General features: G+C 36.7%; 1 protein-coding gene across 3 annotated transcripts in view; it reads right to left on the bottom strand.

Moving 5' to 3' along the window:
- LOC150095180 (calcineurin-binding protein cabin-1-like) overlaps positions 1-15554 on the bottom strand; it is a 1028489-nt gene that overhangs the window by 737652 nt on the left and 275283 nt on the right. For all 3 annotated transcript variants that reach the window (XR_016550194.1, XM_090411711.1, XM_090411712.1), the window contains exon 18: positions 11261-11352. Coding sequence is in view for 2 of the 3 variants with exons in the window: in XM_090411711.1 (XP_090267837.1) it covers positions 11261-11352 (92 nt within the window). In the remaining variant the exon portion in view is untranslated. The remainder of the gene's footprint in view (positions 1-11260; positions 11353-15554) is intronic.

The raw sequence follows: 15554 nt of genomic DNA, 5'->3' as shown, positions 1-15554 counted from the left end.
CCAGTAAGTAGTGCAACACCAAGGCAACTCGTGGCAAAGGTGGAGCAAGCTACCAGGCACTTCTAACCCAGTATCTCCCAAAAGTGCCTGGTAGAAGTGCCTGGTAGCTTGCTCCACCTTTGCCACGAGTTGCCTTGGTGTTGCACTACTTACTGGATAAGATAGTACAACACTATATTTAGTCCTGAAGATATTTTCAGGTGCAAACTTTGTTTGCTCTCACTGGGATAAAGGATTAAACTAAATCTATTATAGTCTAACCTAGTGATAAATAAATTTTCAATACCCAGATGCTGATATAGGTTTAGACCATAATCCTGTTGTGTCTACTTTAAAAATTAAACTTAAAAACATTTCTGAAAACAATCATACTGAAAGACTTGACTTCACAGCTCTGAATATACCTGACAACATAATGGTTTTTTAACTCAGAAATTAGGAAAAAATTAGATCATGTAGGATATAAAACAGAAGACAGTATACTTTATAACACAGAGGAAATTGAAAACAGGTGGTCAAATTTTAGAATTGCAATATATAAGACAGCTAACGAGGTTATTCCAAAAATTAAATACAATAAGAAACAACCCTGGATGACCGAATCAATACTAGAACTTATGAATGAAAGACGAAAAACGAAAAGTACACAACTGTATAGAATACTCAGTAAAATTATAAAAAATGAATGCCAGAAGGCTAAATGAAAAATGTAAAGAAATAGAGGAATTGGACAAGAAACACAATAGTAAAGAAATGCATAAGTCATCAATCTAAGCCCTGACAAATAAAAAGAAAATTTTCAACCATAATCCATGTATAAAATATCAAAATGGAAAAATGCTACTAGAGACACAAGATATCATAAAAGATGGAAAGAATATGGAAAAGAACTGTTTGACTCTGATCGCACAGACGTACCAGATATACAAAATATGGATGGTGAACCAATTAATTACGAAGAAAGAGAATACGCTCTAAGTCAAATGAAAACAGGTAAAACACCAGGCCCTGATCAGATCCCTATTGAATTGTTAAAGAAAGTAAATGAAAACACACTTAATGACCTAAAGGTTATTTTTAATAACATCTATGATACAGGATACATTCCTGATGATCTAAGGAAATCCATCTTTGTCACTATTCCCAAAATTCTAAGAACTTTTGAATGTTCAGAATATAGACTAATAAGTTTAACAAGCCATGTTACAAAATTACTACTGAGAATAATCCTAGAAAGAATAAAAGGCAATTTGTCAGTAGAAATAGAAAACACTCAATCAGGTTTTCAAAAAGACAAAGGTACAAGAGAAGGAATCTTCAATTTGAAAACATTATGTGAAAGAAGCCTTGACAACCAGAAAAGCATATATTTTTGTTTTATTGATTACACCAAAGCATTTGATTCAATAGATCACAAGAAATTAATACATATCCTACAGAATAACGGGTTAAAAGGAAAATATCTACGTATAATTACAAATATATACTGGAATCAAATGACCTTAATAAGATTATTATTATTAATGACATCTCCATGGAGTCTGGAGACTTATTGCCGAAGACCCAAACTGTCATACTCTATCATGCTTCTTCTTGAATCCATTCACCGTCAGGGAACACACAACCAATTCTGGCAATCCATTCTACTCATTCACCACTCCTTGTAAAAATCTGGTCCGCACACACCCCTACCAACCACATTCTTACACAACTTCCATGGATGACCTTTAGTTCTCTGATTATTTGTCATATATTTAAAAATTTCATTTTTGTCAATTTTATAAAACTCGTTCAAAATCTTAAAAGTTTCAATTATGTCCTTTCTTTTCTGCTTATCAACTAAACTTTGTAACCCACAACCTTCAGCCTGTCCTTGCAGGGAGTATTCCACAGACCTGTAACCATCTTGGTCACTCGTCTCAGAATAATTTAAACCACCTCCTGGTCCCCCAAGAAACCCAGGTGGCCAAATCTGTGCACAGTAGTCAAGATGTGACCAAATTATAGCCATATAAAGAAGGATAATAACCTATTTATCTTTACTTGTTAGTGTATTCAACATTCAATTTATTCATTGAACTATTTTACCAACTTTTGCAATATGCTGACTGAACTTCAACTCTTTGTCAACCATTATCCCCAAGTCAATAGCCTCATCAGTTTCCTGCAAACCAATTCGATCAACATGATACACCATATGCAACCTTTACAACCCAAAGTGCATAAACGTATATTTTGCAACATTAAATTGACAATATTATCCTTTTTCCACAATGCCAATTTATTTAAATCTTTCTGCAGGAGGTCTGCATTACCTTCAATTATTGCTCTACCCAGCTTTGCATCATCAGCAAACAAATGACTATCTCCGCTTAAATCTTTTCCTATGTCATTGATATACAAATTAAAGAGTGGTGGCCCTAGTACCTTGAGGTATACTCCACTAGTCACCATTTTCCTAGACTCCCTATATATTATTATTATTATTCCGGGCAACTCTAAGGAGTCGACAGACTCATCGAGGGAGGCCCTAACATCATGTCAAGAACAACTATTCGACATTCACACAGTATCTATCATACCTTGCCTTGAACTCATTCACGGTCATAGCACTCACAACAGACTCTGGCAGCTTATTCCACTCATTCACCACTCTCCAAGTAAAAAACCTAGCTCTAACACTGTTGTTAACCACATTCTTGACCAGCTTCCATGCATGGCCCCTAGTCCTCCCATCACCGGTCCTATTTTCAAAAATATCTTCTGGATTAATCTTATAGAAACCCTTCAGTAATTTGAATGTCTCAATCATATCACCCCTCTTCTGCCTATCGACCAATTTCTGCAAACCACAAATCTTCAACCTATTCTCGTAAGGTTCATTCCTCAGACCTGCTATCATCTTGGTCACTCGTTCTCTGGATCCTCTCCACTTCCTCCCCATCACGAAGAAACCCTGGTGCCCATAACTGGGCGCAGTAGTCCAGATGGGATCTTATCAAGGCTCGATACAGAGGAACAATAACTTGTTGTCTCTGCATGTTAAAGTATTTTTCAGAAGCCAAGTGATTTGATGAGCTGATTTAGTCACTTTTGTAATGTACCCCCTAAACTTCAATTCCCTATCCACCAACACTCCCAAATTCCTGGCCTCATCAATCTCCTGGAGTATGGTTCCACCAATGTGATATACTGCTGCTATTCTTTTCACCCCAAAATGCGTAACCTTACACTTTGACACATTAAATTGACATCCATTTTTCCTAGCCCAGTCCTCCAAACTATCCAAATCATCCTTTAAAATTTTGACATCCTGTGCACTCATAATTGCTCTACCCAACTTTGCATCATCAGCAAACAAGTGAACACTTCCTCTCAGATCCTTTCCTATATCATTGATGAACAAATTGAAAAGTAGTGGTCCAAGAACAGAGCCCTGCAGCATACTACTAGTCACAAGCTGTCTTTTGGACTCAACTCCTGAATAAACCACTCTCTGGTATCTCTCCACCACCCTCCTATCCATCTCACCAACCCTATATCCATCCCGGTCATCCCATTAAAGGAGGTACAGAAAGATAGTTTGATGCAAAATCAGGTGTGAGACAAGGATCCATGCTATCTCCAATGTTATGAATCATCTATATAGATCTATAATAAATTTAGTTTAATCCTTTATCCAAGTGTGAGCAAACAAAGTTTGTGCCTGAAAGTATCTTCAGGACTGGGGTAAGGTGGTACAACACCAACAAAATAAACTTCCAACATCTATATAGATCGCATTATGAAAAAAAGAGTGCCATTAAACCTGACATCAAAAGTAAGTGGAGATATTGGCTCTTTGCTTTATGCAAATGATGCAAATCCATAAAGAAATCCAGTCCAAGACGTTAAATGTTTCTTTAAAGAAACTACACAAAAGCCATGGAAAATTTGGCATAAAAATTAGCAGTAACACTCAAACTATAAAAAAGGCAGAAACATGAAAAATGTCAACTGCATTCTCAATGGAGAACCTACAGAATAAGTAAATTATTTCAGGTATTTAGGCAAAATTTTTGTGACGATGGTGGCAAATTAAATGTGGAAATAGCTAAGAGAATAAGCAAATCTGCTATAGAGGTGAGTCAGATGAATAAATTTATATGGAGTAAGAGAAAATAACCAAAACATGAAACTAGCAGTATATGATATAATGTTTAAAGCAAATTTTCATTTATGGAACTGAGGGTTTGGTTAGAAATAAAACAGCTCATCAAGAACGGGAGTGATTAGATAGCATCGATGGCAAAATCACTGAAAAAGAAGTAGGAAGGAAATTGACACACTGTTAGTATTCAGGAAGGTGTGTGTGTGTGTGTGTGTGTGTGTGTGTGTGTGTGTGTGTGTGTGTGTGTGTGTGTGTGTGTGTGTGTGTGTGCACGTGCCTGCACGCAGAGGTTAGGCGGAATATCGAATGTTTAAGACATTCATAAACAGAATGTCTTAAACAGAATAAGGCAGGAAATATCAGCAAAACATGTTTTTGGTGTGAAGATGATAGGGGAAAAGATCCAAAAGAAGGCTAATATCTTACTAATATCTAGGTGAACTGATGCAGTCATAAATTCCATAAAAGAGAAAAATATCAGATCTGACATGTTGGTTAGTAACAAGTGAGAGACTAATTTTGAGGAAAATGGTTCATAGGCCGTTAGTAATAATGGAAAGTTAATCATGTGGCACTGTCATAGTAATCTGTAAATGATTTGAGGGAAGACTTAAGCAAACTGATTATGATGATGAAAGTAGGTGAAACAATGAGAAGAGAAACTGAATATATTTTTCTGTACACATCGCATCAGGTACAGATGAAGATATATGTCTCTCTTATATTATTAAGATCAGAATACAAAGTCTAATTATGTAGCTTAATATTACTCAATCATTAAATATTAAATCAATATAAGAATTTTATATTTGTTTATTTAATTAGTAATTTAATAAATTCATTACTGAGGTACGAATATGGAACTATATATACAGAAATATACACAATACAACAATTCCAACATTTAATGGATATAAAATCCATTGAATGCAGGTGAGCCAAATCGCTGTATTGTGTGCCAACTGGTCAACATCTGCTGGTGCTTGAGTGCCACATTTTGTATGTTTAAACTACATTCATGGCCTACCTCTTCAAAAAAATAATTAATTCCTCCCCCATTCCTCTCATCAACAAGAATTTAAAAATGCCATCACCATACCCTACATCCGAGGCACTTCGGAAAAATTAGCCAAGATACTAAAAAAGTATAACCTACACACAGCATATAAGCCCTACCGCAAACTTGCTACCCTTATCCGTTCTACGAAAGATCAGCTCCCCCCTCTCTCTCTGCCTGGAGTTTACAAAGTACCCTGTTCCTGTAAGCTTGCGTACTTTGGACAGACAGGCAGATCAGCATCCATCCGCCTGGAGGAACACAAGTCGTACATCGTTAAACACAACTATGGCCAATCAGGCTTGGCTGACCATGTTTTGGACACCACCCACAGAGTATCATGGAAGAAAACCACCATGCTCCACCACAGCAAATTCAAGAAAGAGAGACTTTTCTTAGAAGCAGCAGCAGCTCTCAGAAACCAACCAAATCTTAACAAATACGGTTGCATTAAGCTTCCGAAGATTTGGGAAACACTCATCACCAGAGGTCCCACCTTACATTCCAGGCCACCTACTACCGGCCATAGAGGGCGCTCCACCTAGATAGGACTTTAGTGTAACCCACGTGGTTGGGCTTAGTATTGTAAGTTTTTGTGTGCATGTTACATTAATTGTTTTTGTAATCCCCGTAGATGTCCTAGTGACTAGGACGAAATATAGGAGTATTAAATTCTAATTTAATTCTTTCTGAGTGTTGTAAAAAATCCAAAAAAAAAAAAAAAAAATCCATTAAACCTCCAACATAATGTCCTCACAGCACTTAAGCCTCTACACAAGTATTTAATTTATAGTATAACCGACTAAAAAAACTCTCAACATCTGTCTCTAATCTAGAGTATTTTAGTAATAAGGTGTGACAACACCTTTTGACTACTTGTGTATGGAAACATAACATCTACATTACTTCAACCTTGGTATCACTTCTGGGTCTGAATCCTACTGAGACCTCATTAAAGGTTGAAATCAGTCTGGTTAGTGGCCTTTCCATAATGCATAACATTATACATGTCCTTAAGGATATGTGCATTGCATTATGGGATATTAAGGTAATTGATGTGAATCCTGTATATACAAGTAGCAGCGTTGCCAAGTTAGTCACAAGAAAATTTTGTTTGTTTACACTCAGATAAAGGATGAAACCAAGAATACAATTTCTTGACATCTTTAATTTATAGTATAACCAAGTGAAAAAAATTTTCAACAAATACGTAGTTTGTAACAGCCAGTGAACATTGGTTTATGACATACATAAGTAGGAAGCTCACCAGAAGGAGAATGAGAAAGGAAAATGTCTAAAAAATGCCAATTTATTTATTCATTTTCTCTCTTTTTTAACTTCTATTGAACATTTTAAGAAATGATGAAGACCGTTTGTCTTTCTAGGAACAAAGAGAGTATATCTTTCAAATAAGGCTAGGTTGCAAAAATTTATTACTATTACTATTATTACGGGCAACTCCAGGGAGTCATTAGACTCATCGAGGGAGGCCCCAAATCATATTCATCACAACTATTTGACATTCATACAGTATCTATCATACCTCGCCTTAAACTCATTCACTGTCACAGCATCGACCACAGACTCAGGGAGCGCATTCCACTCATTCACTACTCTAAAAGTAAAGAACCCAGCTCTAACACCTTTACTAACCACACTTTTGCCCAGTTTCCATGGATGTCCCCTAGTCCTCCCACAACCAGCCCTGTTCTCAAAAATATCTTCTGAATTAATTTTATAGAAACCCTTCAGTAATTTGAATGTCTCAATCATATCTCCCCTCCTCCGCCTATCAACCAATTTTTGCAACCCACAAATCCTCAACCTGTTCTCATACGGTTCATTCCACAGACCTGCTATCATCTTGGTCACTCGCCTCTGGATCCTCTCCACCTCCTCCCCATCAAGAAGAAACCTAGGTGACCAAATCTGAGCACAGTAGTCTAGATGGGGTCTTATCAAGGCTCGATAGAGAGGAACAATAACCTGCTTGTCTCTGCTTGTCAACGTATTCTTCAGCAACCAAGTGATTAGATGAGCTGTTTTGGTCACTTTTGCAATGTGTCCCCTAAATTTCAATTCCTTATCTACCAACACTCCTAAATCTCGTGCCTCATCAATTTCCTGGAGCAGGGTTCCACCAATGCAGTAAACTGCTGCCAATCTTTTCACCCCAAAATGCATAACCTTACATTTTGCCACATTAAACTGACATCCATTCTCCTTAGCCCAGACCTCCAATCTATCCAAATCATCCTGAAAAATTTTGACATCATCTGCATTCACTATTGCTCTACCCAACTTTGCATCATCTGCAAACAAATGAACTGTTCCTCTCAATCCTTTCCTATATCATTAATGAACAAATTAACAGCAGTGGTCCAAGAACAGATCCTTGTGGCACACCACTAGTCACAGGCCGTCTTGTGGACTCTACTCCCGAGTAAACCACTCTCTGATATCTCTCCGTCAACCACCCTCCTATCCATCTCACCAACCCTATGTCCATTCCCATATGCTGCAATTTACTGATTAGAATTCCATGTGGAATCCTGTCAAAGGCCTTGGCAAGGTCCAGTAGAATCACCGTAAACCCATTACCCTTATCCAGTTTAGCCGTCACTGTGTTATAATACATGAGCAAGTTACTGAGGCATGACCTACCCTTCACAAAACCATGCTGTCCCCGATACAGTATCCCATTTTCTTCTATCTAATCTTGTATTTTCCTCTTGACTATTTTCTCTAAGACCTTGACAATGATTTCTGATATGCCAATTGGTCGGTAATTTACAACAGCAGTCTTGGAACCACCTTTATGCAGTGGAACTATTTTCCCCTCTTTCCACCCCTTCCGGACTAACCCAGATCCGAGACTCAAATTAAACAAAATGGTCAAGGGTACTGACAATTCTTTAGCTGCTTCTCGTACAACACGAGCTGGTATACCATCCAATCCTACAGATGTATTGACATTGAGGTTATGCAATAGACTATTCACCTCCACTTCATTAACCACAATTCCCGTATAATCTACTGGGTTATTCATTTCTGCAATGTCACCACCTGGATGATATACTTTTGCAAAGTGCTCACTCAGTAACTCAACTATCTCAACTGATTCAGTTACCTCCCTACCATCGGCATTCTTTAAAATCAATCTGCCATGTACATTTTTCCTTTTACTTGCTACATATCTAAAAAACTGTTTAGGATTCTCTATAGCCTGCATGGCCAATGTGCTTTCGTGATCCTTTTTTGCTTTTCTTACCACACTCGTCACCCTTCTGGCCTGCGCTTTATACCGTTCATGTGCCTACCGGTCACCCTTCTCCTTAAATTCCCTCCATAGTTGTTTCTTTTTTTGCAACTCAAGCTTAATGGTGTTATTCATCCATTTAACCCCTATTTGATTTATTATTCGGACTCTAGGTATACAGTCAGCCATTGCTTCATGCAAGCACTTCTTAACTACCTCCCATGCACTATCAACTTCTAGTCCTTGCAGTTGTACATGCCATGGCACTGAACCAATCAAACTCCTAAGCTTGTCATACTTTCCAGCCCGATAATTCCACATGTACCCTGTCTTAATTGAAAATTCTACACCTTTAGCCACCTCCCAAGTTAAGACCCTATGATCACTCTCACCGATTGGTGGCAATGTGGTCATATTTGTTACAGCCAAATCCTCAGATGTAATTACTAGGTCAAGCACTCTCTGACCCCTAGTATTTTCCATTACATGCTGTCGCAGATAGTTATCCCTTAATAACCGCATAAAATCCAGTTCCTTCCTCCCGTGTGTCCTCTCCTCACTCCAATCAATGCGACCATAGTTGAAATCTCCCATAATAATCACCCTCCTTCCACCCATTTCTTCTATTTGCTTGTGCATACTGTCACCACCATCTTTTCCATCACCTGGTCTATAGCAGCACCCAATTGTATATTTAGTTCTGCTAGCTACAATCTCACACCAAATGGCCTCAAATGTGCTCTTTTCTCTATCCTGCAATTCAACTTCTATTCTCCTTGGCTGGAGCTCATCAGCTATCATCAACAATGATAGCTGATGAGCTATCAATGTTGATGATAGCTCCTCCCCCCATTTTATTCTCTCTGTCATTCCTGAACACACTATACCCATCACATTCAATCCCACTAGTTATATCATCTACAGTCAGCCATGTTTCACTAATACCTATAACCTGTGGTCTGGAAGTGCCAACCATGGCCAAAAACTCTTCCTTCTTGTTCCTAATACTCCTAGTATTAGTGTACATGAATTTAAGACCCCCATTAGCCCCAACCCTACCTTGATGCCTTATATTAACTATCCCACTCAGATTTGTTGTCCTTATTTGCTCTGGCATATTATATTCATTCCTACATTCAACTGCCTCCATAAGGACTGTATCTCTACTCCCCCCCCCCCCCTAACAAATCTAGTTTCCCTGAATTTGCACATCCACTACATTCAGCAACACTTTCTCAAGTCTTCTTACACCGTAACCATTCAAATGCAAGCCATCCATCTTATATAGATCCTTTCGCCCATCAAATTCACTCCACACATCCACAAATTCCACACCACTCGTCATACATAACCCACGCATAAAGTCATTTGCAATTATAGCCCTCCTTTTAAACATTTCACTGTCATACCGTGGCAAAAGACTAATCATTCTAACTCTCTCACTCTTTTCTTTTGCTACCTCAAACAATTCATTCAGGTCTTCTATCATTTCCATTTTATCTCCTTTCAAATCATTCGTACCTACCACAACAATCATTTCTTTCACCCTTTCCTTTTGCTCTCTAATAGACGCAGTTACGTCCTTTATGGTCGCACCAGGTTGGAACGATTTTGTCAAATCCTCTACTAACACACCTCGTACTAACGAGTCTCCATACAGCACTCTATCCTTCATTTTGTTCATGTTCACATTCATACGTCTATTTTTCCTGTCATACCTTTTATTATTGGTTGGTTCATTCAGTCTACTTTTGTTCATGCACTCTAGCTGCTGTTTTGCTCTTTCTATCGCACTATTCAACAACGCGATCTCACTCAATGCATCTATCTCATCTTTTTTGTTCTCTGAGAAACCATTTATACTATCATTCACACTTTCTACATTCACACTCTCACAATTTTCATTTACAACCTTGCCGTTTCTTGTCATATCCCTATTTCCTTCATTCTGAAGGTTGACAAAAATATCACACTCACGATCCGAAATACACTTCAATTCCGCATTCTCCCTACATTTTCTACACACATTCAATCCTTTATTATCATCTAACCACACTCCGACCGCACTCCGCAAAGCGTACATTTCACAGCTAGTACACTGACTCATTTCTTTTATGCTACCGTTCTTTGATAACGATGGCGAACCTTCATTACTGGCCGCCATTTTCCTTCGCACAGGTGTCATACTTATCTGTAACATGTTTTGTCAACACCAAGCTTGCTTGGTGTTGACAAAACAGTACCACGTGTTCAGTACAACTCCAAGCATGTGATACATTGATTTCATCAATGTATCACATGCTTGGAGTTGTACTGAAGAGAATGAGGTATCCTTAAAATGTTCCAGTTAGAAATTAGCGAATATAGGTAAAGTGGACTGCCCATGAGAGTACCTTCTATTCGTATGAAGAGTTTGACCACAGCAAACAAAGCCACATGAGCAAGAAATGTAGTACAGACCACAAAGAGACCAAAAATGTATTATGTTTTTTGAAGAGGGGAAGAAAGAAAAGAATTTCTGAACTGGAAAGGAAGAGATATATATAACAGAAATTTTCTTAGGATATGAAGGACTCTTTCTTCCCCAGAAATGTACTTAAAGTATGGAACAATTCTCCAATTTTGATTTATATCACGACTGGAAGATAATTATTTAGAGTAGGTAAATACCTTCATTAAGGTAGGTATTTCATAGCCTTTAAACACAGTTCATTTTTCATATATTATCCTCTTTACACAGTTTAATAATTTTTAATTTTATAAATTAAATAAAAAATTTTAATATACTTAATACCTTGTCCTTGAAAATAAGGATGATGATAATGAACCACAACTTTTATTTGTATGCCGTTTATCCATTTTCAATTCACTATAAACAAGAGTAATCTGAAATAAATATTAGAAATTCAATTCTAAAATGACTCCTCGTTTTAACATGCAAAAATAAAAATTGAATTAATTAACAAAACTGAAGAAATTATTTGATGAAAACTACATCGGCTCGAAAATCTTTTTTTTTTCAAAAAAAAAAAAAAATTTTTTTTTCAACAACAAAAAAAGCCATAATTTTTTTTTTTTTTTTTTTTTTTTTTTTTTAAATCGATGGTAAGAATGTTTCATAGCTCAGATGTACAAAATTGGTGCAAAAAATCATCGTCATCATGATCAAATTTCTGGCATGCACCCTTAGGGTGGGTACAGGATATTATGACAGAGTTATATATGTTGTTAATTTTATTGTTTGCTTATATATGTGTACTCTATGTTATTATTTTAATATATATGTGTAATCTCTAAATTTCTATATTTCTACCTCTTAAAACTCCTTCAAGGATAAATCTTGTCTTTTAACCCTCAACTATATCCCTTGTATGCTGCACCTTTGTTGTAATCTTTCGTGTCCTCTCCTTCAATCTTAAATTGTGTGCAAAGTCTTCAAACAAAGAGAATTCTCCATGATCTATAAATTCTGGGGTCAAGTCCTTTTTGGAATCAAGAAAATTTATTTGTTTAGCTGGGCCATCTTGATTCCTATTCAAGAGAGAACTTCTTGTCAGGGATTTGACCTACAGATTATCACGATTCCAATAAATATCAACGTTAAACAAGCCCTTACTAATATTTCTAAACAGCAGTCGTAACGGTTTCCATCATTTTTACTTATATAGGTTCGATATTATTAGCAGGCGGTGCATTGGCTTGGAAAATCATACACGTATTTTGGGTTAAGAAATTTATTCATTCTAAAATACAATACATGTTAATCAAAAACTAAGCTAAATGAAGATTCCTAAAATTAATTATGTAAAAATTAACAACACGATCTAGTTCACAATAGGTATCTCTCATTAGGTGATATTAACAAATCCAAACTGTCCTAAATCCGATTACTTAACACAAATATTAGATGAATGCCTTACCTCTTCCTCAATTAATGCACATACAACACATCAAATTCAAACTAACCGTAAACTAATGACAATTCTTGTAACTCTACACTTCCATAACTGCAAAGATCCTTGTTAGAGAGATAGGTACTAAAGTCCTAAAATCTGTCTTAACGTTTGATCCACAGGAAATTTTACACTGTAGCTCACTTTGGCCTAAGAATTACACAATACAATAAGAAATAAAGCTTTACATTACCAAGACGAATACATTAGGAGATACTTTTCATCATATCTTCTTGCAGGTTTCTTTCAGATCATCAACCTATTCATCAAACTGTTGTTCTTTGCCTTGACTGCTTGGTGATTTCAATCATGGATCACTTCTTTACCTTATGTATAAGAATCTGTCTGGCATGGCTGGAGCTATACAAAGTTTCGGCCTATGCTGTTTGTCTCGTCGCATGGATGGCTATGCTCTGACAAGCCCGCTATTTGACAATATTACCGCCGCTGAACGACTCCCGCTTGACTCCGTCGCCTTGAAGCTACGACCCATTGCACGGAAAACTGCAGGGGGGGGGAGAGTGAAAACACCAAAACCTGAACTAGGAATGAAAAAGGCAAAAAAAGACCACAAACTCACGTCACTAAGACTTTTATATGCTCCGTGTCTGTTCTCCCAAAATATGTCATTGATTTGCAGATGCCACCTAATTCTGCTTGCCCATCGCACCTTCTCAAGAAGTGTTTCACCTTGCACGTGCCTTGGGTTCATGTAGCAACTGCCTGCAGTCATGTTTATAATCGGAATACAATAGTTTACTCTAAACTCTGACCTTGTTGTTACAAAGTCACCTCTAAATTACTTTATTTCTTGTCAGTTATTTAAGGACCATTTACAAAATATTTACATAGAAAATTACATGAATGGACTTCTTCTTCTTATTGTGCTATCTTCTATCGAAGGTCAGCGACCATCTTGGCGAACAAACTGCGCTCTTGTGTTAATCTGAGCAGTTGTGCACTGCTCTTTCCTGTCCACGTCTTGATGTTGTCAAACCATGATATTCTTTTTCTTCCTCTAGTTCCTTTGCCATCAATTCTTCCTACCAAAATAGTTTGTAGAAGTTGGTATTTGTTGTTTCTCATGATGTGTCCAAGATATGATGTTTTTCGTTTCTTGATTATTTGTACAAGATGTTTAGCTTTGCCAATGGATTTTAAGACATCTTCATTGGTAATTTTTTCTGTCCATGATATCTTTAGCATTCTTCTGTATAGCCACATCTCAAAGGCTTCGATTTTCTTGATGGTTGTCGCCTTCAATGTCCATGTTTCAACTCCATAGAGCAGAATAGACCACACGTAGCATTTCAGCATTCGGCATCTGACTTCCACGTTTAGGTCTTTATTGCAGAATAGTGTTCTCATTTTCATGAAGGACTGCCGTGCAACTTCAATCCTTGTCTTTATATCTATTTCTGGATCCCACCGTTCATTAAGCCAGCAACCAAGATATTTATATCTTGACACTTGATCAATATTTTTCCCATTGAGTGTCAGTTTCATTGATGAGGCTGGATGTTTGCTGATGATCATGTATTTTGTCTTGTTGATGTTTATATTTATTCCCATTCTTTGGCTTTCTATGTATACTCTGTCAATGAGTTTTTGGAGATCCATAATGTTATCTGCAATTAGCACGGTGTCATCTGCATATCGTAGGTTGTTAACAATCTTTCCATTTATTGTGATTCCCTCTGGACATTCTTCCAATGCTTTTTTAAAGATTACCTCTGCATATATGTTGAACAGGAGTGGTGAGAGCACACATCCTTGTCTCACTCCTCTTTTGATGTTAATATCACTGGTGGTAATGTTGTCTAATTGAACGGTAGCTGACTGATTCCAATACAGATTTGTTATTAGTCTTATGTCTTGTTCGTCTAGCCTTATTTGATGCTTTTTCAAAATCTATGAAACACATAAAGACAGATTTCTGTTTTTCTATGCATTTTTGTATCAATATTTGGGTACAGAAAAGGGCCTCTCTAGTACCAAAACCATTTCGAAAGCCGAATTGTGTTTCACTTAGAGTTTCTTCACTTTTACTATAAATGCGATTCTGAATTACTTTCAAAAATATTTTTAATGTTTAGCTCATTAGACTAATAAGTCAGAAGTCACCACAGGAATTCGCTTTGGGTTTCTTTGGGATAGTGATAAATGTAGATTTGAGCCAATCTGATGGAAATTCATCACTTTCATATATTTTATTAAATGGTTTTTCAAGAAGTTTGATGTTATCTGGTTCGATTAATTTTAAAAATTCTGTTTGCACATCATCTGGTCCACTGGCTTTTCCTGTTTTACTTGTTTGTATAGCATTCTCTATTTCGCATTTCATGATTGCTGGTCCTTGAATGTTATCTTTTATATTTATAGGCTTCTGTCTAGTATCATTGAAAAGTTCTGTTACATATTTTATCCAAATCTGTGCTTTATTCTCTTCTTCTAGAACTATTTTCCCATTTTCGTCTCTTAGAGACACTATTTGCTTTTTCCTCAGTTTTCCGGAAATTTCGTTGATTTTCTTATACAGATTGAAATTATCATGTTGTTTCTGAAGCAGTTCAATTTCAGTACATAAATTTTTCATCCAATTTTCCTTGGCTTCTTTTTTTTTTCTTGATGATGTTATGTGTTTCTGTATACCTGACTAGGTCTTTGTTTTTATACATTCTTCTTGTATCAATAAGAGAAAGAATCTCATCTGTCATCCATTCCTGTTGTTTTATATTATTCACATAACCTACTTCTTCAATACTTGTTGTTACGATGGCATTCTTTAAGCTATTCCAAAGAGATTCCACACTTTTATTTTCTTCTATGTTAATCTGTTGTAATCGCAGGTTAAGCTGTGTCTTGGCACTTTTATTTATGTTCGGGTCTTTCAGTTTTTCTACATCAATTTTCTTTTTCTTCTTTTGTGATTTTTTAGCTGATTTTAATCTAAGACGTACTTCTGCAACTATGGGATTGTGGTCTGATGAGATATCTGCTCCAGGATAAGTCTTTGCACTCTTTATACTACTGTGGAATCTTTTATTTATCAGTATATAATCAATTTGATTTCTGACAATATTATGTTGGTTATCTTGAGGCGATTTCCAAGTGTACAGTCTTCTTGGTGGAAGT

Source organism: Typopeltis vanoorti, chromosome 21 (assembly GCF_054136105.1).
Source record: "Typopeltis vanoorti isolate ZY-2024b chromosome 21, IOZ_Tvanoo_1.0, whole genome shotgun sequence".
NCBI lineage: Eukaryota > Metazoa > Arthropoda > Arachnida > Uropygi > Thelyphonidae > Typopeltis > Typopeltis vanoorti.
The sequence above is the reverse complement of the archived record's forward strand: the minus strand, read 5'-3'. Positions and strand labels throughout refer to the sequence as shown.